The sequence below is a fragment of the Schistocerca nitens genome, chromosome 4 (genome assembly GCF_023898315.1).
Source record: "Schistocerca nitens isolate TAMUIC-IGC-003100 chromosome 4, iqSchNite1.1, whole genome shotgun sequence".
In the NCBI taxonomy this organism is placed as follows: Eukaryota; Metazoa; Arthropoda; class Insecta; order Orthoptera; family Acrididae; genus Schistocerca; species Schistocerca nitens.
Window position 1 is genome coordinate 400,466,074 of NC_064617.1, and position 27,325 is coordinate 400,493,398.

Genomic DNA, 27,325 nt, shown 5'->3' on the forward strand with positions numbered 1-27,325 from the left:
TTGTGTACCAGTGCAGGCTACAGCGGGGATGAAGCGTCTGTCGTTTCTAGGTCCCCAATTCCATACAAGTATGCAAGAAACGTTTTCTGGTAAACGAACTCTGCCCATTGGTTTCCACAAATTACTGCAACCAGTCATGTTTTATTTTATTATTAAATTTTTATTTTCCATTACATGTTTCAAATTGCTTAGTGATTCATCAGATGGTACATATTCATTGTATGTTTCCAGCATTGTTGGTCATGTAGCTGTGGCAAAAAGTACAACCTAAAGAAGTAGCACAGAATGTAGCCACAAAATCTAACAATAAAACAAAAGGCAAAGGATGCAGTAATTGGTGGAGACCATTATTAATCATCAATAGCAGTGTTACACATCCATAATGGATAAATTTATTCATATTTGTAAAAAGGCTTCTCAAACATGGGAAAAATACCACAACAAATATTTCAACTTTTTTATTTTAGGCATAAAAATGTATTTTACAAATCAGCCACAGATCACTGAGGTGCTCCCCGTCCTCTTCCAAAACTGCCGCGCTGAAAATCAAAATCTGAGCGTTAGAGTGAAGGACTGACTATCACAAAATTATTAGTGACAGCAATGAACTTAATATAATTTTACCATTATATATTTTTCACAACATTCACACAAGCTGTTTGCAGTAAAGTGGGAAACATCAATGACCACAACGCCGACCAAACAACAAAGTTGGTGCAAGTCTGATTTTAAAATATTCTTTACAGCAACTAAGATAAGCATTATATAAGAATTGCGAAAGAAAGTTATTTCAAAACACGTTGCAACACACTAACAACTGCACACTTTCCAAAATCCAGTTAAAAACTACATGAAGTACTTCAAGGGGCTAAAACTAAGTAATCCTGCATTTTGTATACTATAATACTTAGAGTAACAATAACAGAATTTTTATCTTTATCAAAGAATGTGCCAAATTTCACAGCTGACAAATGAGGCAGGAATTTTTGATGAGGCTTTACCTTCTTACAACTGTTTGGACTTGTGAAATGAAAATTTGTAAACAAAATCTACCCCACAAACCACACTCCAGCCGCTGAACACACCATCAGTACAAAAGCTATAGAAAGATGGAAGCACTTCCTTAATTGTTACATTAAGATTGTTTGAAACTTCATAACTGCTGTTGCTAAAATGCCTTAGGCCAGTATTACCCTATCAAATTTCCTTCCTCAAAGTTTCTTTGACAACATTTGATAGTGTAATAAGGCACTTTGTCAAAGTTAGGCCTCAGTCAAATTTTCTTTGATCAAATCTAGCCCCTTACATTTGATCAAAAAGTGACCTGTTTACTGCACAGAGAAACTTAACTGCTTGGAGCACTAGCACTGATGCAGGTGTCTGACATCTATTGTTTCTCAACACTGCTTCCAAGTTTTAATGATGCTTTGCATCTACAATGAAACTGATAGTATGTACAAGGAAGTTTAAGCACTGTAACTTGCAGCATTCCATATACAAAATAGAAAGTGGGAGCTATAAAAATTGCTGAAGACCATTAGCTGTAAAAATCCACAACTGTTGTGGAAATAAGAATATTTCTTATTAGCTACAGTACATACTAAACAGTTATTTGCCTTCAGATATTACTCCTTCAGCACTTTATAAAAAGCTTCACACATTTGTGGTCTTATCTTCATTAATGTGCAGTGTGGCATTTGAATGTTATATGGTGAACTAGAATAGCTTTCTCCTGTTGTAAGAAATCACATATGTTACAAGAAGTGTCTTTTGCAGGTGTAGCACTTCTGATGTGAGTCCTGCTTCGTAATATGAAAAGCCACTTTCTTGAGCACATACTGAAATGTACTATCATCCAGTGGCAATTTTCATACAACTTTACATTCTCTGCTGACAGCTCCAGTAATGGATTCTGTTTGATGTTTTTAGCACCTCACTATAAAATCCACTGCTGCTCACAGGAATGTTTCCTCTTTCTTTTCTCTGCCCTCTACCAAATACAATGCAGTTTATGTACATGTGACGGCAGAGCACTGTAATAAGTCTTCGTTAGCCATTCTGAAGGCACTATGACGTCAAAGATCTTTCTTGAAGAATATTTGATGGTGTGGTACCAGCTTTAGTCAATATTTAAACATCAATTTACAAATGTCAATTCAAAATTTTGCTTGCATGCTGCCAATGTATAAAAACTTGCAGAATTGAAACAAATTAACTTTACACAGTGTCTTTTAGATGACAAAGAATACAGTTTGTCCTGCTGAGATTAGAGAAAGCAAGTGTAAACTTCAAAGTTTGCAACTCTGATTACAATTTATGAACAAAAAATTTATACTTCTTTGTTATTCTGAAAACAGGAATTATTAAATATTCATCATTTCCAAAATTATGTCAAATGAATATTCTTACTCACAAAATGTAACATATACTTACGAATTCAAGTTCTCCTGTCCCTGCACCAACATCAGCTTTCTTGTCTGGGCCTGCAGCAGCAGCACCTGGGGCCCGCCTGTACGCAGCACGGTCTTCAGCTGGCCGGGCAGCTTCAGAGCGAGGAGCACTCGGCCTTGGTCGAGCAGTTTCCTGCCGTGCTTGGCGTTTCAGAGTTGATGGAACAATCTGGAAATTTGAGAAAATTGGAACTTGCTGCAAACAATTCTGTAACTAAAAATAATGTGAGCAATGTTTTTATGGTAAGATTTACTGCCCCTCATACACATAGTGTTGAATCTTCCATAACCTAAAAGTCATCACTTGATATCAGTAGCATCAATACTTTTACTGCACTGCATGGGTACATTAACAAAGATACAGCCAAAACTTTTACCATTCAACTTACCTACTCATGAGAAGTGTGTACAAAGTTCCTGATCTGTTGGGCTATATGATAGCCCAATCTCAAAAATTCTGATTTATTGTTCTTGACACTTTTAGACAGGACTAATTATTTAAACAATACAAAGACAAGAAAAGCTTACAAATACGTAACTATAGGAGGAACAACTCAATACTCCAAGGAGAAACCCGTAAGAAAATAATCTGGGACTGGTTGGGCAAGGGTCTCAGGTAACTGACCTAAGTTGAGCAAGACCCACCTGCTGTGAGATTGCAGCAGCAAAGCAGGGTGGATCTGGATGCTCTAAGCCCAAGGCATAGCTGGAGCCACAAATGACAGTCAAATTCAGGCTCATTCTGTGCAACTGATATCTTGCATTCTGACAGCAAATGAGCATTTAGTATTGCTCTGCTGACACGGGAACTCCTAATTGCAACCCCCCCCCCTCCTCCCACCCACCCTCATTTAGTGGTGAGAAGGCCCAGTGGACAGCCCATCAAAAACTGAACAGATCAAGCATGAACACAAAAAGAAGGTGCACTGAACTGTGAAAAAAGGAGCAAAATAGAAACAGTGAACAGTCCAAGCTTGACAAGTACTACACTGAGCATAATAGAGAAATGGTAAGGATCATAGTTAAGTGGTCACTGTGTTTGACGCGAAGCATGTGAACGATGTTCAAAGCACTCATCTTTTTTGCTTAGACTGTATTCAAATTTGTGTCTTGCAACAGTGAGGTTAACCTACCCAACACTGCATTTTTGGACTGACCGTTCAGGTTCTATTTTGCCTTTTTTTTTTTTTACAGTCCAGTACACCTTCTTTCCATTTTCATGCTTTATCTGTGTTCAGTTTTTGAGGCTGTCCACTGTCCCTTTTACCACTAAATCTGAGTGGGGTGTGATGGGAAGGTTCCCTTGTGAGAACTCTGTTGTGAACACTGTAACCATTGTGGGCATTAAACTTGACAGTAATGGGTTAACTACTGAATTTTTATTCCATGTGTTGCAGGCTCTCTTGGCTGATGGTGGTAAGAGGCCAATTCTACAGATGTGAGAGAATTTGAGGGATACAAACTTTCTTCAAGTGTGAAGCCCCTCTATGTGTGTAGGACCACAACTGTCACTTGGAACTGGCAACACTGCAGTTCCTCCCTGTGCCACAACCTGCACCAACCAGTCAGTTGAGAATTGCACTATAACTGAAATAAGAACTTTACAAGTAAGTAGTGGCAAATTACCAGCTATAGTAACTATGCCAATCACCAATGTTTGTTGCATTATGATCACTGAATAAGAACTGGAAAGTGCAACCAGGAAGTGATAGTTATGGGGAACTTCAAATTTGTACCTGTTATAAATTTACACTGACATTGCTGGTGCAATGTGAAACTCTCACAATCCTACAACTGCCTTATCTTGTGTACATCAACTGCACACTTCCCACCAATCAAACTGTCAGTAGACTGTCAATATCATCAGTTTTAACAAGCAATGGATTTGAGTTGCACTTCTATATGCTACCCTTAATGTGCTATATATGCTACCCTTAATGTGCTATACTTACCTCAGCTGGGAGATGAAGATAACTTCTTAAATATGTTATGCCTTCATTTGTAAGGTACCAATAAAAATGTCTCCAAGCAAACTGCTCTGTTACATATCCTCTTGACTTCAATGACTGCAAAAGATGAAACAAAATTAATAAGATCTATTAATTGTCCTGTACTTTTTTTTAAACACTATCTAGCAACTTTATTTTCAAAGGTATGGGGCAGCAGTCACAGGATTATGCATATCTTCCTCATGACATACTCCTTAAGGGAAAACCATAATTCTCCATTCTACCAGCCACATCAAAACTTAAAAGTTACATGAAGATATCAATAACAAACGTTTTATCTTAACTAAATGAATATTTCCCCAAGGAACCTTGGTTGTATTAACACTAAAAAGTAATCTTGTTGTTGTGGTCTTCAGTCCTGAGACTGGTTTGATGCAGCTCTCCATGCTACTCTATCCTGTGCAAGCTTCTTCATCTCCCAGTACTTACTGCAACCTACATCCTTCTGAATCTGCTTAGTGTATCCATCTCTTGGTCTCCCTCTACGATTTTTACCCTCCACGCTGCCCTCCAATGCTAAATTTGTGATCCCCTGATGCCTCAGAACATGTCCTACCAACCGATCCCTTCTTCTAGTCAAGTTGTGCCACAAACTCCTCTTCTCCCCAATTCTATTCAATACCTCCTAATTAGTTATATGATCTATCCATCAAATCTTCAGCATTCTTCTGTAGCACCACATTTCGAAAGCTTCTATTCTCTCTTCTTGTCCAAACTATTTATCGTCCATGTTTCACTTCCATACATCGCTACACTCCATACAAATACTTTCAGAAATGACTTCCTGACACTTAAATCAATACTCGATGTAAACAAATTTCTCTTCTCAGAAACACTTTCCTTGCCATTGCCAGTCTACATTTTATATCCTCTCTACTTCGACCATCATCAGTTATTTTGCTCCCCAAATATCAAAACTCCTTTACTACTTTAAGTGTCTCATTTCCTAATCTAATTCCCTCAGCATCACCCGACTTAATTTGACTACATTCCATTATCCTCGTTTTGCTTTTGTTGATGTTCATCTTATATCCTCCTTTCAAGACACTGTCCATTCCGTTCAACTGCTCTTCCAAGTCCATTGCTGTCTCTGATAGAATTACAATGTCATCGGCAAACCTCAAAGTTTTTACTTCTTCTCCATGAATTTTAATGCCTACTCCAAACTTTTCTTTTGTTTCCTTTACCGCTTGCTCAATATACAGACTGAATAACAGCAGGGATAGGCTACAACCCTGTCTCACTCCCTTCCCAACCGCTGCTTCCCTTTCATGTCCCTCGACTCTTACAACTGCCATCTGGTTTCCGTACAAATTGTAAATAGCCTTTCGCTCCCTGTATTTTACCCCTGCCACCTTTAGAATTTGAAAGAGTATTCCAGTCAACATTGTCAAAAGCTTTCTCCAAGTCTACAAATGCTAGAAACGTAGGTTTGCTTTTCCTTAATCTTTCTTCTAAGGTAAGTCTTAAGGTCAGTACTGCCTCGCGTGTTCCAACATTTCTGCGGAATCCAAACTGATCTTCCCCGAGGTTGGCTTCTACCAGTTTTTCCATGTGTCTGTAAAGAATTCGTGTTAGTACTTTGCAGCCGTGGCTTATTAAACTGATTGTTCGGTAATTTTCACATCTGTAAACACCTGCTTTCTTTGGGATTGGAATTATTATATTCTTCTTCTTCAAGTCTGAGGGTATTTCGCCTGCCTCATACATCTTGCTCACCAGATGGTAGAGTTTTGTCAGGACTGGCTCTCCCAAGGCCGTCAGTAGTTCTAATGGAATGTTGTCTACTCCCGGGGCCTTGTTTCGATTCTGGTCTTTCAGTGCTCTGTCAAACTCTTCACGCAGTATCTTATCTCCCATTTCATCTTCATCTACATCCTCTTCCATTTCTATAATATTGTCCTCAAGTACATCGCCCTTGTACAGACCCTCTATATACTCCTTACACCTTTCTGCTTTCCCTTCTTTGCTTAAAACTGGGTTTCCATCTGAGGTCTTGATATTCATACTAGTGGCTCTCTTTCCTCCAAAGGTCTCTTTAATTTTCCTGTAGGCAGTATCTATCTTTCCCCTAGTGAGATAAGCCTCTACATCCTTACATTTGTTCTCTAGCCATCCCTGCTTAGCCATTTTGCACTTCCTGTCAATCTCATTTTTGAGACATTTGTATTCCTTTTTGCCTGCTTCACTTACTGCATTTTTGTATTTTCTTTCATCAATTAAATTCAATATTTCTTCTGTTACCCAAGGATTTCTACTAGCCCTCGTCTTTACCTACTTAATCCTCTGCTGCCTTCACTACTTCATCCCTCAGAGCTAGCCATTCTTCTTCTACTGTATTTCTTTCCCTCATCCCTGTCAATTTTTCCCTTATGCTCTCCCTGAAACTCTGTACAACCTCTGGTTCTTTCAGTTTATCCAGGGCCCATCTCCTTAAATTCCCATCTTTTTGCAGTTTCTTCAGTTTTGATCTACCAATTACTTTTGCACAAAAAACACTAAATAAAATATAATCAACTGTCTAATAACTGGTAGTGCACATCTGCAACCAAATCAATACACACTAGTTTTTTCCACAGCTTTTTTATTTGTCCCAATTGAGCACTTTGTAGCCAGATGTTATAACATAAGAGCAATACTACAACAATAGCATCAAACAGCATTATGTCTTAAGTATCTATGTCAAAACACAATGAAAGAACTACTAAAGAAACAAAACTACTGTGCAGTTCGTGGGTGTGTACTCAAATGCCCGCTTACCAATTACATAAAGTGAAATTACAAACACAGATACAACTGATATCTGTGTATGATATCTGATGTGTTTAAAGCTTTCTATGTCCATGATCTTAGCAATTCTCAATTAGTAATCTTTATTTCTGAAATATGAGGTGTTGTGTTCTGTATGTTTCCTTTTGTTGGGCATGTGACAAGCCAGTTATGACAAAATATTGGCTAAATGTAGTTATGTCTCTTACACCATGGAAATAATGTTGGCAAAATGGGAAGAAGCTGGAAGATGAAGGGAAACATTTAAACGTAGGCACTGAGAGGGAGGCACACAATATTGCCATAAGAAAAGTAGTTCAACATTAACAGAATACTAAGAGCAACCGAAAAGGGCTTCAAAAATAGCAGCAAAATGACAAAACATGAATAAAATTTCTCCTAAAGCACTGAGAAATGCAATCTGCAGAGCTAAAAAAAACAAACAATATGAAAGCTACTCAATAAACATATATTAAAAAAGCTGTAGTCAACAAAACTATGTCCATGATATTTGCAATTATCAATTCTGAGTGAAATACATAGCTAAATATTTCTATTTTAGTTATGTCAAATGACATTGTGAGCTTAAAACTAATTCTGTGCAAAAAAACTCCATTTCTGTGAGGCCAGCGAATAACTAATATGTTCTAATGACTAATGATACCACCATAGGGTCTGAAGATTTTGCTTCTGTAGGGATCCACAGCCTCAAAGTGTTAAATACATTGTTTCTTGAAGGCTGTGTTGTGCTTTATTAAAATAATGCTGTTCAAACACATTTACTGTGTCGTGTATTACATTTCGTTTATATCCTGGTTTTATGTAAGTGACAAAAAGAATGCAATGAGCACAAAACGTAATACAAGGCAAAGCAAATGTGCTTGATAGTGACTACCAGAATTCGCTAACAGTACGATTTTAAGTACAATACAGCCTACAATAAACAATTATTATTTTATTAAATGCAGTGTTTTATCCTGAATCAACACCTGACAGGAGCAACAAACTGATTTGAGTTGTTGGGTTTTCTAGGTACAATGTGTGATAAGTAATTGTGCCTCGTAATGCTTCTCCAGAAAATGTAATCTGATTAATCAAAATCACACATGTTTATTCATATAAATTAACTGCCTAGGAGAGTTAACATTACACCTTTTCTAAACTTGTGGCATTTACTTATAGTCTACCTTTTGATAACAAGGAGAAATAAAACGAGTGGTTCACATTTATCATCTTAACACACACTTTGCGTTATATCTACAGCAATCTATTGTGTAATTTTCAATCAGTATCTCGGTAAATCTGAGGAAGATTTGCGAGTTCATGGCAAAATCTGTGATGCTACCAATCATTGTTGCATACACTGAACCTCTACCACATTTAATCTGCACTCCGTTGTTGGACAAATACTCACTGATATTATACATTTATGCAGGAGATGGTAGAACTCGAGAGGCTAGCAGCGTACTTAGATGTTTCCTGAAGAAATGTTAACACCCAATGTGATGTACTAAGGGAATGAAAGTGGGTATCGGCAGACATGTTTAGAGGTTTGCATCCATGTGATAAATCTGTTAAATGTTGCCAGCCCGTGCAGTCTGGGGACTGTGTTTCAGCAATCACTGATGTGGGATTCTCAAGCAATCTCAATTGTGTGTGTTGGTGGCAATATGGTTGACTTATGACTCATTTGCCTAGTTATTAAGAGTAGTTTTTCATTCCACTTTGCCCATGGTGATAGAATCTATGGCTAAATTGCACTTAATTTGTTAGTGGCTCTTCAGCTGTGTGCCACTGTCAGCAGTATGTTTCTATTGGTCATAGGCAATTGCGTGATAGTACACAGCAGCTAACGAGTTACTTAATCTAATGTTTTGGTGGAATATATGACTTGTTTTTGGTATGGAGGCAGACTTATTGATCTGGTTATTACGTATGTAAGGTTGGTTACGGGTTCCCGTTATTTTTTGTCATGTGATTCTTTAAATATGACATCTTGGGATACTATTTTGTATTCAAATGGTCGAGTTGGCAAAGCCAACAAATGTTACTGCAGAAAAACTGGCTGCGGTGATGGACTGATTAGTAGTGTAGCCCGATGACTGTCAAAACCTTTTCCAGAATGGCTACTTCAGAGACGATTGTTACACAGGAACCTATGATTACAGTTTAAATATTACAGAATATTTAGGTCTGTTTGACAGCATTCAGCACAGCATATTCCACTGCACCACCATATAATTTCATACTCAACATTATGACAGTGTTTACCAGATGCTACTGCTTCATGGGATTCAATCTGGTCTGATCATCAATTTTTGATTCTTTATGCAAACCATAATCAACTGGAGCACACAATGGCAAAACCAACAATAAGTAAACTTGTCAAATTATTTGGTGACAATCAACCACCATGGTTAGTTGGTTTAAAAGAGGGAGCCCCCCTTCTTTTCAACCAACCAACCCATGTTTGATGTTTGCCCGGACTTGGGTAGGTGATGTATGGCACTCAATGGTCAAGACGTATCTCGACCAACACTCCTAGTTTCGTCGTTTGATAAGTTGGCGAATGCAGGCATGGAGCCATTTAAAGAATATGAGGTACTCCAGGGAAGGGTGCCCCTTATGCTGCTGTCGAGCTCGCCGATGCTCCTTAATTGCTTCAGTGACTTCTGACGACCAGAGACTGGCTTTCGCAGGGGACACCTTAAAGAGTGAGGGATCATGTTTTCTGCCACAGAAACAATTGTTACTGTCACCTGCTCAACCTTCACATCGATGTTACCGTGTGGGGGAGATTCAACGATGACAGCAGAGGTGAAAGTTTCCCAGTCTGCCTTGTTTAAAGCACATCTGGGCAGGTGTCCGTGGGCTTGATGCCAGGGCAGTAAAGGAAGATGGGGATGTCGTTACTACCACACAGGTAGTAATGTGCTCTCCAGTGGATAGACGTGAAGTCCTGGGCTGCAAATTGATAAATCAATGATTGAGTAAGTACCATGAGCCACACTGAAATGTGAGGCGGCCCCAGTATTTAAGAGGCAGAGGTCAAACAGACAGTTAAGTTAGGACATCTCTGCCTTGGCCAGTAAGCACAGTGCCACCCCACAAGGGGGTTTATGGGCATTAAAATCTCCCAAAAGTAGGAAAGGTTTAGGGAGTTGATCAAATCAGTGCAGTTCATGCATTAAGAGATACTGCACCATCTGGAGGATGATAAACATTGCAGTTATTTCCTGTCATTCTGACAGCCACGGCTTCAAGAGGGGTTTGAAGGGACACTGCAATTCCACCGAAGGATGACTTAGTGAAATGGGAAGGCACCGAACATTCAATGAAGCAGTTTACGCCTCAGGGTCACCTGCTGCCACTGACTTTTTGTTTGAGCAGTCTATATCCATTATGTCTGAGGGTCCGGCAAGGTCTAGGTCCTCAGCGGACACTAGAATCTCCACATCTGCAGAGCTTGTAGGTAGCAGTGGTATGGGTGCTACCAGAATTCCCTTGGTCTTGGGGACCTCCTTTTTGGATTTCTCTCACTGCTCCTTGGGTTTCCCTGGCTGGGAGGACTTCACTGATTCAGTCTCCAGGACTGAGGATGAGTGTGAAGCACTACGACCAGCTGCTTTTGGGCCCTTCAGCCACTGGCAAGGTGTCATCTTTCCCACTAGCACAAACCTGGGAAGGGAATGACACAAGGGACTCCTTCCTAGCAAGAGGAGCTGAAGAAAACTTACACTTCCCTGGCTCAGAAGTGGAGACATATCCCCGAGGGTTGGAAGGGGGCGGGGAGGGGGGGGGGGGGGATGGTGGTGGTGGTGGTGTTGCTCCCGAAGTAAGTGGTGCAGGAGCAACAGGGAGGGAACTGCCTCCCCACCATCAAGGGGGCAGGTGTAGTCCTCTGGTTCTGAAAGGTGACCGGATTGCGAGGAACTGATGGGGCGATAATTGTTCTTGTAGCGGCCGAGTAAGAGGTGGCCATAGCCATAGAATGTAGGCATTCAAATTTCTTCTTAGCCTCAGTGTAGGTCAGTCGGTCCAGGGTCATATTCCATGATTCTCCTCTTTCAGTAAAATCATGCAAGGCGAATGATGCTCTCCACAGTTTACATAGGTGGGAGACACGGCACATTGAGTATTGGGATGTGATGGACGTCCACAATCTCTACATTTGACGCTGGAAGTACAGCAGAAAGACATAAGGCTGCACTTCCAGCACTTAAAACACCGCATTGGGGAGGGATATATGGCTTGACATCACAGCGGTAGACCATCACCTTGACCTTCTCGGGCAATGTGTCACCTCGAAGGCCAAGGTGAATGTACCGGTGGCGACATCCATGGCATACTTGGGGAGTTAATGGTGCAGGCATCAGTAGACCTATCACTGTGTTTTCAGGGGGCTACGAACAACAGGGTACATGGTGGCCCCACCACAATGAACTGGCTACCGTGCCAGCATGAGGTGCTAAGAAGTCCATGGTCATCATAGGCGCAGAAAGCAACACCGCATAGTGCATGGTGGAAAATGCACCCAGGAAGGTGTCCTCATCCACGATATGGAAAATGAGCAGGCCTGCAATGCAATGACAAGTGGCAAAAGATCTCAATGCATTATGGACACAATGCACCATGCAAGGCGCCCTTCCTCAATTGGCTCTGCCGTCGGGAAAGTTCAGAAAGATTGAGGTGAAACCCGACGGTGGATCATCACATAAAGGCCTAAAGGTGTGAGACACCTTTTACTCGCCCCTTACAACAGGCAGGAATACATCACGCCTATTCCAACCCCTGGGCCTGCTGGGGGAGGGGGGAGGGAAGACCATAAAAAGTTAATTTGAGGCAGAGTTGTTATTTAAGTTACAAGTAATACAAATATAAAATGCACTGGCATTCTGATTTTGACCACAGTTGCTTATGCCCTAAAACAAGAGGTCAATCCATATGAAGTGGTCCGAGGACGGTTGCTTGGCCATTTTTAAATATTTTTATGTGTGATTGCCCTTTGAGATTCAAAAGAGTTTTTAAATAATTTATCTTGGACCTTTACTGGATGGAGGCTATTTTTATTTGTAGGCATGTAATGATTTTTCTGTCTGGAGACATTAGCAAAAATTTGAATACCTCTGCACTGGGTTAAGTTACAACATTGCAATTGACATGTTTGTTTTTAGAAAAGTGTGCTGTACAACATTGTCAATTACACAAAATACCCTAAAATAAAAAATAACCAGTCAAAATGACCTCCAAAGTTTGGTATCTAAATTTTCAAAAATCCACATTTTAGGCCCAAAAGTAACAAACGGGGAGTGATTTATAGTATTTTATCCTATAGTTAGATAAACACTACTAGCCTCATATAGAGCAATAACAAATGTTTCCTCAATTTTTTATGAATTTTTGAAATTTGAAAATGTTCATTTTTTTCTAAAGTAATCTCAAGTGAGACTCAATATAAAAATTAATTTTTGCACAGTTAGTACACCTATATGATAGCAACATACAGTGAAAATTTCAACACTGATATCTGACTAAACGAAGATATGAATTTTTGAAAGCGAGGAAATAATTCTCATTACTGCACAACTGATCTTATGGCTGTTGCCTATTTAAATGGTTTATTGTTTCACTGTAATAAAATTTAATTGTGACATACTTAGTTAACACTATCACCCAATACTCATCTAGTTTATTTCTAATAATGCAATATTAAACAATAGGAGCTTTTGTTTTTGTTCTATGGCAATAAAAATGCCCATTTACATTTAGGTTTATTGTCAATAAAAAGTACATTATTGCTGGGTAAAGTTAATAATTTTAAGTTTGCTCCCTGACTCATGGCCAAGAGAAAAGTTCATGAATTCAACATTTCTCATCATTTGGTTAAACTAACCCAAAAATTAGTGAAAGGAAAGGCATTCTTCCAGTTTTAGGAAAGAAGAAAGGAGTAGGTATAAGTGGAGAATGTGCACAGGTTGCAAAAATAGCAAGAGTTGTTACAAATCGAGTTAAAGTAACAAAGCACAAATGACTAGTGCTGTCAAATTTAAATGAACTTATGTAGCTTTCAAAAACTCCCATCTTGAATGCAAAATTGGAAGGTCAAAATTTTGTGACCTGGATGCTCAGAGACACACACTGTATGTTTATATTATCAATATGTCAAACTGACCACAACTTCATGAAACTGAATGCAAAGCGCCTGCAGAAAATTTTACATCTGTGGTTCAGGATTCAATACAAGGGTACCACTGGGTCAATGACCAGGCAACAGTGCATCCATTTATTCTCTACTTTAAAAATGAGAAAGATGAAGTTTGCAGTTCTTCAATTTGCATTCTACACGACTTCTTGTAGCACAACACTTTGGCTGTACACGTGTTTCAAAAGTATGTAATAAATTACATAAAAGAAAATTTTCCCAAGGTTGAGAAGCTGATATACTTTTCAGATGGAAGTGGTAGTCCGTTAAAGAACAAAAAGAATTATTCAAATCTGTGCAACCACGAAGTAGACTTCGGGTTGGATGCTGAATGGCATGTTTTTGCATCCTGCCATGCTAAAAATGCATATGATGGCGGAAATGGTACAACAAAACGCGAAGTAAAGCCAGCCTACAAAGACCAACCACAGACCAAATTCTCACAGTACAGGACTTTTATGTCTTTTGCAAGGCTAATATTAAAGGCATTAACTATTTTCTGATCAAGAAAGAAGTGGTTCTGCATATGAAAACAACACTTCAAACCAGATTTGAAAACTGTATAGCAAAACAAGGAACAAGGCACTTCCACAAATTCCTTGGCATTGCAGAAAACTTAGTTCGATGCTATGTAACATCAGAAACTGAAATTTAATTAAGAGGATCATTGTGTCAGCAAAATTACATCTGTCTTTAACATTGAATGACATAGTGGCATGGGTGTATGATGGGCAGTGGTGGCTTGCAGTTTGGAAAACGATGTTTTGTGCCTTTTTACAACCCTGCTGGCCCAAGAACATCATTCAAGATATCTACTAGTGACAAAGTTTGGATACCAATGAAAAATGTTTTAAGCAAACTTTCAGTGCTTTAACTTACCACAGCAACTGGGAGGTTTTATTCTATATCACAGAAGCTGTAAAGAAATAAGTGTTCTTAACATTCACCACCAGGTTTAGGAACTGTCTCATCTCTAAGAACGTTAATTGAAATTATTTATTTTAAGTACGTCAGAATAATATAAATTAATTTCAGTGATGTTTCCACTTTTTGTATATAATTCAGTACCTTACTTCAATAATAATTGATTACATCCCACCAATATAATACATTAATAGGCAACGGACATAGGATCAGTTGCTGAGTAATGTGAATTCTCATTTTCAAAAATTAATATCTTTGTTCAGTCAGCTATCAATGTTGAAATTTTTACAGTATGTTGCTGTCATATGGGTGCACAAACTGTGCATAAATCATTTTTAAATTGAGTCCCACCTTAGATAAATTTACAAAAATGAAAATTTTCGAATTTCAAAAATTCATAAAAATTAAGGAAACATTTGTAAGTGTTCTTGCTCTATATGAGGCTAGTAGTGTATGATATTTAACAACGGCAAAAAATACACTCATAAATCACTCCTTGTTTGATATTTTTGGGCCTAAAAAGTGGATTTCCGAAAAATTTGGATACCAAACTTTGGAAGTAATTTTGACTTTTTTCAATTTAAGGTATTTTGTGTAGTACACTATGTTGTAGAGGACACTTTTCTAAAAACAATAATGTAAATTGCATGTTGTAACTTAACCCAGTGCAGAGATACTCATATTTTTGCTTAAGTCTCTAAGCTTAAACATCGGGTCGACAGAAGCGTCCGATCCCACACGTCAGCTCTGACCTGTGACGTAAGGGTGTTGTGTGTGACGTCATGACGGCGCAGAGTGTGTGGCGTGCTTGTAGATATAGTGTTGTGCTCTCTGGTGGTATGTTCAGAGTTTTCGTTTATGTGGTGTAATGGGCTCCGTTTGCTTTTGCTCATTATCCAGAATTGTTTGAGTGTCTGCTGTGTTTGTAGTGGAATTCGTTTCATTGAATTAACAATTTTGTGTGAAGGTTAATTTAGTGTTTTTCGCTGTACGTCGCATGGTAATTTTAGTAAAATTAATTGGTTGTTTTTGTTCAGGAATGGATATGACGGATAAAATTAACAGTGCACAGGTCAAGGGAAGTGTTCGATCCCAATGTGTGTGGATGTGTATGTTGGTATTGATACCGGGAGATGTTTTTGAGCTATATAGGTCAAGGGAAGTGTGATTCCAGATAATATTGTGTTTAGTGGTATTTGGGGAGTTTTGTAACGTCTTTTTGTGTGGTTTTGTATGGGGGTGGGTGTCTAAATTTGTTTTTTATTTAGTTTGCCCCCACCCAAAAACACCCAATTTCCCGCACTTGTCCCCTTAGTGTCATTAGGCTTTTTGTGAAAAGTGCGTATTTTTGTTTTTCAGTGTATTTTCGTCCTCATAATGTGTACGTAATGACTTTATATGCGCCATATTGGAATCGTGGTTTATGGTTGTTTCCGCCAGATTTGTGACGTCATGGGTCAAAGCAGATGGGCGGGATCGGACGCTTCCGTATTTCCAAATCATCGTGCACTTACAAACTAAAATGGCCGCCATTCAGTAAAGGTGAAAGGTAATTTTTTTTAAACACTGGTTTGAACATCTCAATTACAGGGTAATAAAAAACTTAAAATATTTAAAAATGGTCAAGCAACCAACATAATTTTTATTGGACCACTTCAATTGGATGGACCCATAACAAAACTTATGAGTGACAGACCATAATACTAAGTGGATTTTTCAATTTAAATGTTTAGAACATATCTATTATACAGCAGTAAAAAATATCTTCTCAATTCATGTAACCTAATGCTCCCTCACAAAATTCGTAACGAGTTATGGTAAGCAGTTTGTTTACTTTAGCATAACTCCTGAACAGTGGTGCTTTAAATATTCCTTGAAACTGCTTGGCAAATCACCTGTACGGGGACAGATTGAGATGAGCACATCTCTGCAGCAATATTGCTTGGAGCAAATCACCACAATTCATTGTGTGCGAGGACATTTTGTAACTGAGTCAAGAGAAAGTCACATTGTCATATCAACAGTAGCGGCAAAAACTAATGTATTAAAAAAAAACTGTTCTCAGGTCCCACCATAATTACAACCTCAGAACTGACATTGAGAGGAAACATTGTGATACTGAAGATAATATATTAACTGCTACTTGCATATAGAAATAACACTGCTTTTGGTCTCATTGTTTAGATGACAATGTCATCCCAGATAATGGGTCAAGTTTACAATTGGCCACCCATGTGACTACTTCAAAGACAGTCTCATGCATGTAGCATGGGATTTCTAGCTGAAATTCCTTTAAACTTTTCTACAAGGTTTAAGTCAGAACAGCCAATCATTACAAATAAGTGACAAAAGCCATATTGAGTGATGAGAGGCTACCTCAATTTCTACCATGTACTTTCACCTGTTTTATTAAAAAACAAGAACATTATCTGGACATATAAACATTTTAAATGTCTGAAATCATACAAACAAGCTGCCTACCACAATGTTGGCTGGCCTAAATGCTACAAATTACATGTTATATGATGGGGTGTCAGTAATGCTAACTGATCTAGGAAAACTGCCTTTGTAGTTCTAGTTGTTTGTCAACAGAGGGAGCCTGAAGGCAGTACAATGGGCTTGACATGTATGCAGTGCGAGTGAATGAAAGGGTTTACATTACATTGTGTGCCCGTGATTCCCTCAATCCAAAAATATTCTCTGGAAATGAAGTAAGTTCATAGCTGGATACATTACTGGATCCGCTCTGACTTTGCACACATTGTCAATCCCAAAAATAATACAGAGTGAAGGAGAGAACGACAGCAAGTCCCCCAATGTTCCCTGGCTCTGCATCAATAGACTGCATCACCTATATCACCAAGTAGTCATATGAAACGATGTTCACTTACCTACAATTTTATCATAATATTCATTTTCAAGCAATTATGCTTTCTGAGACAAAACTACGTGATTCAGGGAATCTGTAAGTAGCCTACTGTAAGCAAGTAGGTACCCATAAAATATGAGTCTGTGATGTTTGCATTCTCTTGATTATGTTATCAGCACTTACGAACACTTAACCCAAACACGTAAAACTCAATTTGGCATCTTCAACACAGCAATTTTAGTGTTTGAGTTTTATACGGGTAGTATGTTACATCATTCACACGTTTCCCCGTACAAACTGTATAAACGATTATCTAATGAGAAATTATAACTTACGACACAGCTGAAAGAATTCTGAACATTATACTCTGGCTTACGTGTAAATGGAATTACGTCTTATGCGCAGTACGTTGTGACAAATTAGTGCCCCCTGTTTTACAGTCACATTAACGTAACACTAACTATAACACAACGTCGACGAAGTGTGTTTCCATTAGACCCAACCAGCCAAAACAAAACTGGTTCCAGAACAGATAATGCTATGTGACATCCATTACAAAACTGTAAGCGCTATACGTGATAGTAACCAAATTACAGTACCTGCATGGCTTTTATGACCTGAAGGTTAGGTATGGTTTGTAGTTCGAGAGCAGGATGCTTCGGCGCATGAAAATCTTTCTTGGCGACCATAACACCTTCTTTAAATAGGTATTCGTAAATAGCAACTCTATTCTTCTTTGGCATCAACATCCTAGAAAGAATTAAGTCTAGTTACACAGATTCTTAACCTTAACAGATTTTCATACACACCACATACAAAAATTTGGCTTTACTGGAAATGGAACATTCAAACAATAACAAAGTACGGGAACAATATGCAACTCTTCAAACAGAACATTATTACCTCGATGAATTTGGATATCTGCCTCAATCGTCGAATTCAACAAGCACTACACGCCACCGAACCGGAAAAAGAAAGTAAGACCTATCATAACAGCAAAGATATGACACTTAGAGCAGAGGCTGTTTTGACCAAAGATCACGATTGTCGAAATCCTCCTCTACACCACAGAGTATAAAGCCCGGTCCACACACAACGATCTATACCCACCTCACCCCTGTTCCCCTCTTGGCAGGTCCCCGGACTCGCACACGCTACGTGGACTTTCGCGCGCCGGAGATCGCCGCCATCAGTGTCTCGTGTGTGCCGTCGTGTTTAGTGTTCAGTGTTCACCGTCACACTCCATTGTTCACCAGTGCCATCGTCTTCTTCGGTGTTTGTGCGTCGTCTCAACAGTTTGCAGTGTGGTTTTTATCGTCGAGTGTGAACGGCTCCGTGTTTGTCTCTCTGTGTCTCCTGTTTTATCGCCCACCATTTTGTAACTTTTATGTTTTTCTCATGTTTTTGCTGCTTATGTCTTCTTTGGCTGAAGAGCAGCGTAGTGTGCTGCTGCCAGCCTGCCTATTTGTATAGGCTTTAAAATGACAATAAAGTAAAAAAAAAAAAAAACGATCTATCTGTGCAGACATTGGCGCAGATGTCTGTACATGCAAAAGATCGCTGCAAATGCGGTGTGTTCACACGACACAAACCCAAATCTACTACTCGCCCGCCATCTGTCGGTGTAGAAAAGAAATATCAGTGGCAAGCGACTACGCTCCCCGTAAACGTCAAAAACTTAATTCAGTTATTTTGAAATATAGAAATGGAGGAAGTTCTATTGTGATCTGTGTTCGCAACTTGTGTTGCAAAAACATTCAGACCAACCGCAGGAAACAGATAAGGCGGTCAAAATGGTGTAGACAGTGGCTGCTAAAGCGAAAGCAGTTTTCTCACGTACATTTACTGTGAGAGTTGCAGGGCGAACCTGTTTTGTTCTACATTACCTCGTGTTCCATTTCCTGGCACATTGACACTCCAATTTCATCTTCAATTGTACTTCTGCTTGGTCTTGGCGTTTCTTGATCACTAAGAAAGCCAAGCAGATCAAAATACCATAACGTTGGCTGGTATACTTGATCTACTCCTACACCAGATCTTCTAGATTTCTGAACTTTGGATAACTCTTTTCGGTAAACAGTTCGTTGACAGACTTAATTTACTTGACTTGCCTTCATGACCCCATCCTTCAGGACAGCGTAAATAGCTTCACACGTGTTGGGTATTATTTTACTCAACGCTTGTTTCGATATTGCAGTTGAAAATTCCAAATCCTTGTAGCTCCTTCCTGTTGCTAGGAATCTTAATGTTACGCCAGCCGTTTATGAGGAGAAATTGCCCTTCTCATACAAGTATTTTTTTTCTCATAATATGAGGGGTTACAAGCTTTAAGAGATAATTATAAGTTTAGACATCCATCTGCAAATAATTTCGTCAGTTCACAACGAATATTTTTTTTATTACCGTTTCTCTGTTTGCCGAGGCGTCAACTGCCCGCAATTTTTCAATTAGAGCATTGTATGCTACTGCCTTTTTGTCTTGGGTCACTATATTCTTCACTTTTAATCTTCCACAAACATGGGTGGTTTCTATATATTTCAATGAATTCACTTACAAACTCTGGAGAACACTGAAGAGTATCAGTCATTTTAATGCCCTATGCGCACAAATACAAACACTAGACTGAGCGAGCAGCTGTTTCGCGCCAGATTTGCGGCGATCTCCTGTCCACACGCTTCAACTTGTCTGCGCAGATGTGGTTTGAACCCACAGGTTTGAGAGGTTTCGCTCAAACCTCCAACTCCAACTTCCAGGTTTGTACACACCTCAGGTTGGTGCAAATCTTCTGTCCACACGCAACGATCTGTCTGCGCAGATGTGATGTGCGCAGACATTTGCGCAGACAGATCGTTGCGTGTGGACGAGCCTTAAAGCCCGATCTGTCTGCGCAGACATCGGCGCAGATGTCTGTACATGCAAAACATCGCTGCAAATGTGGTGTGTTCACACGACACAAACCCCAATCTACTACTCGCCCGCCATCTGTCGGTGTAGAAAAGAAATATCAGTGGCAAGCGACTACACTCCCCGTAAACGTCAAAAATTTAATTCAGTTATTTTGAAATATAGAAATGGAGGAAGTTCTGTTGTGGTCTGTGTTCGCAACTTGTGTTGCAAAAAACATTCAGACCAACCGCAGGAAACAGAGAAAGCGGTCAAAATGGTGTAGACAGTGGCTGCTAAAGCGAAAGCAGTTTTCTCACGTAAATTTACTGCGAGAGTTGCAGGGCGAGCCTAACGACTGGCGAAATTATTTGCGGATGGATGTCGAAACATATAATTATCTCTTAAAGCTTATAACACCTAATATTGTGAGGAAAAAATACTTGTATAGAGAAGGGCAATTTCACCCCATGAACGGCTGGCGGTAACATTAAGATTCCTAGCAACAGGAAGGAGCTACAAGGAGTTGGAATTTTCAACTGCAATAAAGGAACAAGAGTTGAGTGAAATAGTACCCGCAATTTCTTCAATTACAGCATTGTATGCTTCTGTCTTTTGGCTCTGTCACTATATTCTTTACTTTAATCTTCCACAAACATGGGTGGTTTCTATATATTTCAATGAATTCATTTACAAACTCTCGAGAAAACTGACGAGTATCAGCCATTTTAATGCCCTGTGTGCACAAATACATACACTAGACTGAGCAAACAGCTGTTTCGCGACAGATTTGCGGCGATCTCCGGTCCACACGCTCCAACTTGTCTGCACAGATGTGGTTTGAACCCACAGATTTGAGAGGTTTCGCTCGAGCCTCCAACTCCAACTTCCAGGTTTGTACACACCTGAGGTTGGTGCAAAACTTCTGTCCACACGCAACGATCTGTCTGCGCAGATGTGATGTGCGAAGAAATTTGCGCAGACAGATCGTTGCGTGTGGACGGGCCCTAAGGCCGGTATTACACTATCAAATTTCTTTGTCAATGATTTGATCAAAGATGTGATCAAATATTCCGTCAAATATATTTGACAAAGATCTTTGACGTAACGCTAGAAGGGGTATTACACTGTCATCTAATTTTTCGTCAAAGTTCAAGAGGGCTTACAACAACTTGTTATTAACCGCTGCAGTTGCACGTACCGCAATTGCACTGTGTGCACATGCGGAAAAAAAGTGGGGGGAAAAAAGGAACCATACATACGAGGTTGACAGTCTTTAATTCCTCTGACTACAACTTGATAACAAATTCAGTTGGGAGGAGCACACCACAGAACTGCAGAAACGCCTTAACAAATCTGTATTTGCAATTCGAGTGTTAGCAGACATAGGCAACATAAAAATGAAAAAGCTTGCACACTTTGCCTACTTTCATTCCATAATGTCATATGGTATAATATTTTGGAGTAAATCTTCACGTCAAACAAACGTTTTCAGAGTCCAAAAGCGTGTAATACGTATTATTTGTGGAGTAAATTCACGGACGTCCTGCAGAAACCTCTTCAAAGAACTGGGGATACTAACTACTGCCTCTCAGTATATTTACTCCTTAATGAAATTTGTCCTAAACAATATATCTCTTTTTCCAACAAACAACTCAGTTCATACATACAATGCCAGGAACAAAAATGATCTTAAAAGCACTTACTTTAGTTCAAAAAGGGGTCCACTACTCAGGAACACTCAACTTTAATAATTTGCCAGGAAACATAAAAAATTTAGTTAGAAATAAAGATCAGTTTAAAAGGAGCCTGAAAGACTTACTAGTGGCCAACTCCTTCTGCTCCATTGACGAAATTTTTAATACAAACAAATGAGGTATTGTATATATTCATACTATTAGTATTGTTATTTCAGCTTAAAAAAAATGACATGTTCCACATCCACGAGGATCTCCTCAGCACGGATCTATGGAACGAAAAACTAATCTAATCTGGGTGAAGCCGTGGGTTTTACGACGACACGATAAAAGCATTCAACAAAACTTGTTACGTGAGTTTACAAAGATGTCAAGTCGTACATCAGTTACTTAAGAATGGATGAGCATACATTTCTGTATATGCTCAGTGAAATATATCCTCATATCACAAAGCAGAATATTCACTTAAGAACTGCTACATCTTCAGAAGACAGGCTCATTGTAACACTCCGATTCCTTGCTACATGAGAGGGTTATGTTATGTTAGGTTAGGTTAGGTTAGGTCAGGTCAGGTCTCCAATTCTCTTAATCTATTTTTGTATTCAGGGTGCCTCACGTTGCAAAGCGCCTCATCAGCTTCATGCATCTCTATTAATTTTGTAGTTGTCGGCACACACTAATTGTATTTACCGGCAATGTTTATAAAAACACTACAGACGACAGAACGCTGCAGCGATGCTAGCGCTCCATGTGGTAACATGTCACATTGCAGTGAACAGAAGACAAGCGATTTCTTTGATCAAATCTACAGCAAGGCCCTAGATTTGATCAAATATTGGACGACATTTGACAAAGTTCCTATTACACCATCAAATATCTTTCATAAAGATTTTTGACAAAGATATTTGACAAAGAAATTTGATAGTGTAATACCGGCCTAAGGCCCGTTTCACACTGGGACACCAATGACCTCCCTGTCTGCTCTCTTCCTCCAAACAACCCAACCCATCACACTGGGACACTTGTGACAGTCATCAGCGACCGTCACCAGCAGAGAAACATTCGCTTGAACTGAAGCATTCACACTGGAACACGACACCACCTCATCGAGCCACTGTGATCAACCAGTGATTAACCCTCATCACATGTGACGGACACCGTCGCTGTGTTCACAGCAGTCACCGCCGGACATGCATTAGTTTGAATTGGAGTGTTCGCACTGGGACACAGACCACAGACACAGCGCTGCAGATTTGCCAACAGACAGGCAGTCATTTATGAGACAGTGCCGCGAAACATTCATTGTATATTATACTGTACACATTGTAGCCATGAGTTTAGATTTCATCATCACGGAAGATTTTATAAATGAAGTAGAAAGTCGTGCAGCTACTTGGGATGTCAAAAGCGATGACTATAGCAACAAAGTGGTGGCTAGGAGGGTAGTAACCTTCAAGCACATTTGCATCCCTCGCCCCCTTTTCTTCTGCGTCTTAAGGTAATCCACCTTATGATCCAAAAAATAGAGTTAAAATATTATTCTTAATTACAATTATTTACGCATAAGTGGCTACTACAATGATGAATTTTATTTATTTATTATAATAATATTGTGGTACATGTTCCTACACACTACAATTTAATTGTAAGTTCCAATTGGTTATTTGAATACAATAATGTGACTTCTTACAGTTAACATAGTAATAATTGCACAATGCACATCGCAAATACAATGCCAAATGAACAATGAGGCCTAACCACATTAACGTTCACGTAACATTTTTAGCAATTACATTTTTTGCTGCTGCCAAACCACTTCACCTTCAGGGCTAACGAAGTAGTTTGCAAAGTTATCTCTGATACTGTTCGCAATATTTCCTCCACGGACCAAACAAAGTGACAAGTCCTGCAATCCCTGAGTAGTTAACGTATCCTCAAAACGACATAAAGAGTATAAAACAATCCTTTCTCCAGCCGATCATGTACCAGTGGATATACATGTAATAAACTTTTGTCTTCATTCTCCTCCTCCTCTGTAGAAGTACCAACAAAAGTTCCTCCTTGTTCGAGTCCATTTCAGTAACTATTCAGTTGGCAATACCTGCGGTGTCGGACACTGGTGATCCAGGAGTATTCACCACAATTACCGGTGACCGTCACTGGCGACCGTCACCTGTGTCCCAGTGTGAAATGGGCCTAACGTAACAGTCGCGACACTTCGCCTCGATATCGTTGCCTACCGCGCGAGCAACGCACGAAGCGACCAGTTAGTTAAACTCTTGAGTTCGGTGCGATCGTGAAACCGAAAGCTAATAGTAATTCTTTATTTTGGTTTGAACAATGGTTTTTACGAATGGGAGCGTAGAGTAGCGCAATAATTTGTAGCGACAACAAGAAGAAGATATCACATGTCTTTTTTTAGTTTTCCTAAGGACCCTGAGAGGTTTATTTCACATTACTAAACTGCATCATCAGGATTTGCTTGCAAATTACATGTGTATTGATGATAAATGTTTCGTTTTAGGAGTAAAAAATGGTTAGTGAATAGCAGACGAGAAGATACTCTAAAAAGACCCTGTTTAACTCTATAATAATGTTACATTTTGTCCGCTACACGTCGAACAAAACCAGTTCATGAATGCAGACAGTAACAAACTCATGTAGGATGCAGTTAACCACATTGTTTGACGTTCTAAATACGCTATCTCAACTGACGATGAAGAGGGGACTGTCGCAATGGTTCGACAATCCGTCTAAAGATGTGAAATGCTCCTATGGCACAAAAACAGCCAGTTAAACTTTCCATATATCAGAGTCAGATTCATCTGAATCGTCAACCCAGACCTGCTTTGACGATGAAGTGGTAAAATTAAGTACAGAAGTTTAGAAAAAGTGTGTGGAGTATCAGAATGTGCAGATCGCTAGACTTCGTACAAAACTGCTATAGGACAAGGAAAGTGCCTATCATTATAACTACAGACAGCAACAGAAACTGTATCAGAAGGATCGGGTGAAGAAGGGCAACAAATTTTGAACATTAAGGATCGCAATATTTTAAAAAAAGATGCTCTTGGCTTGTTGCTAAACCAGATTAGCATGCCATCTGCAAGATGGAAAGACAAAACTAAGGTGTTTGCTCTAAATTTATTTCCTTACAGCACTCAGGCGTACAGGTTTTGCCAGAATTTTTTATATTACCAGCAGTGCGTTCATTACACAGGTACTTGGAAGGCATACAAATAAAATGTGGGACAAGTGACAATATGTTCCACCTTTTAAAGTAGAAGATACAGCATTTCTCTGATACTGATAAACTAGTGGATATGTCATTCGATGACAATCTCTTAATGGCAAATTTAACATATGACAGCACTTCTGACAGTGTTATTGGCTTTTAAGAACTTGAGGTTTACACTCAAAGTACATTTCTCCCACTATTTGGCAGTTGCTTGTCCCACTTAGAGTAATATAAAGAAAAGGTCGTACTTGTGACAACAGGCGACAATAATTAAAACACAGTAGGCCTATGGAACGACAAATGGGGAGTTGATCCCATTTGAATGTAGAGGTATATCTCTGTGCTTCTTTGTGTGTCAATCTATGTGGCTATATTCCGTTGATATCAACGTGGTGAGCAGCATTTCTATCCAACGTCACAAGTGTTTCTTCACAGATGTATTGTAGCTTGCCACTGGATCCATGAGTTTTATCCTTGCTTGTGCTTATTTTAGAATCATTTTTAGAAACATCTATGTCTTGATTAAAAACACACACAAACTCTTGAAGATAAAAAATAAATAATTCAAACATTTCGTAAATCACGTAGGAAAGGGATGCAAAACAAAAATTATGCTTACGACGCATCTGAAGTTCTCCTTTATCGCCACTAGGAGCGCTAGGGTCACTCCAGCTGTCAAACGGTAACAAGTTTTACAGCATTGAGTGTCGCGATTATTATGTTAGACGACAGTCTAACATAACAGTCGTGACCCTTAGGCCGTAAAAGTTGTTACCGTTTGACAGATGGAGCGACACTAGCGCTCCAAGCGGCATGTAAGGTGAACGTCAGACTCGTCGTGAACATAATGATTGTTTTGCATCCATTTCCTACGTAATTTACAAATGATTGAGTTATTTTCTTGTATCCAACGGTTTGTGTAGAATCAGAAAGCATATATGTTTCTAAAAATGATTCTAAAATAAGCGCAAGTATGGACAAAAACCGTGAATCGAGTGGCAAGCCACAACACATTCGTGAAGATACACTTATGACCTTGGATAGAACTGCAGCTTACCACGTTGATATCAAAAGAATATAAACACTCAGATTCACACGTAAGAAGCACAGACATGTACCTCTACATGCAGAAGCGATCGATAGCTCATTTATCAATTGTAGGATTACTGTGTTTGTCATTGTCGTCGCCTGTTGCCACAAGTGTGACCTTCATCTTTATATTATTCTAAGTGGGACAAGCAACTTCCAAATAGTGGAAGAAATATGTTGAAAACATTATAATGAGCTGATTACATTACATTTCACGCAAAACCAAATATTTGAATAATTTTCAAACAATCTGTCAGTGAAAAAGGTGCTAACAAAAAATGTCATCACACGAAGGAAGCAAGGAAAATTAAGTGACTAACAACAGAAGTGAATGAAATACATTCCAAACATTACACTTTTGTAAGACACGAATAACTGCACTTAATCTAACCACATCATCGTCAAAGTAGGTCTGTGTTGACGATTCACATGAATCTGGCACTGATATATGGAGAGCTGAACTGGCTGCTTCTGTGTCATAGGACTGTTTTACAGTTTTAGTTGGACTGTCGAATCTTTGTGGCAGTTTCCTCTTCATCGTCAGTTAAGGTGGCTTATTTGGGATGTCAAACAGTGTGGGTACTGCATTCCACACGAGTTTATTATTGTCTGCGTTCAGGAACTGTTCTTGTTCGAAATGTAGCGAACAAAACCTAATATTATTATACAGGTAAACTGGGTCTTTTCTCATAAGGTCTTCTCGCCTGCTATTAACTAGCCATTTTCTGCTCCTAAAACGAAACATTAATCGTTAATACACATGTAGTTTGCAAGTGAATCCTGATAATACAGTTTAGTAACATGATCCTTAGGAAACCTAAAAAAAGTCAGCTGTGGTGTCTTCTTCCTGTTGTCGCTGCGATTTATTGCGCTACAAACGCTCCTGCTTGTAAAAACCATTGTAGAAATCAAAATAAACAACCACTATTCGCTTTCACGATCGCGAGAACTCACAGTTTAAGTTACTGGCAGCTTGGGGCGCTGCTGGGGTGGCAGGCAACAAAATCGAGGCGAAGTGTCACGACTGTTATTTTAGACTGAGGTTACACTGTGTCTACACGTTAATTAAGAACATGCGGACATTATAGTCACAGTCTAACGTAACAGTCATGACACTTCCTCTCGATTTTTTTGCCTCCTGCGCCAGCAACGAGCCAAGCGGCCAGCAAGTAAAACTGGTGAGTTCAGCGCGACG

At 39.3% G+C, this 27,325-nt stretch overlaps 1 protein-coding gene across 1 annotated transcript; it reads right to left on the reverse strand.

Annotated features, from left to right (window-relative positions):
• Positions 1 to 443: 443 nt before the first annotated feature.
• Positions 444 to 18,274, reverse strand: LOC126252895 (40S ribosomal protein S10). The gene is made up of 5 exons (XM_049953865.1): positions 18,127 to 18,274; positions 17,823 to 17,973; positions 4,403 to 4,516; positions 2,434 to 2,619; positions 444 to 539 (listed from the first exon to the last, which is right to left on the reverse strand). Exons 2-5 carry the CDS (start codon positions 17,970 to 17,972, stop codon positions 501 to 503), a joined length of 489 nt encoding a protein of 162 aa, XP_049809822.1. The 5' UTR covers position 17,973; positions 18,127 to 18,274; the 3' UTR covers positions 444 to 500.
• Between the last annotated feature and the right edge of the window lie 9,051 nt (positions 18,275 to 27,325).

Bases quoted from the DNA above. Each gene is read 5' to 3' on its own strand.
- LOC126252895 (XM_049953865.1), bottom strand. From the start codon at position 17,972: ATGTTGATGCCAAAGAAGAATAGAGTTGCTATTTACGAATACCTATTT. The intron at 2,620-4,402 runs GTAAGTATAGCA...TCAAATTTCCAG, and splicing joins ATCTTCATCTCCCAGCTGAG to ATTGTTCCATCAACTCTGAA. The intron at 540-2,433 runs GTAAGTATATGT...TTTGATTTTCAG, and splicing joins GGACAGGAGAACTTGAATTC to CGCGGCAGTTTTGGAAGAGG.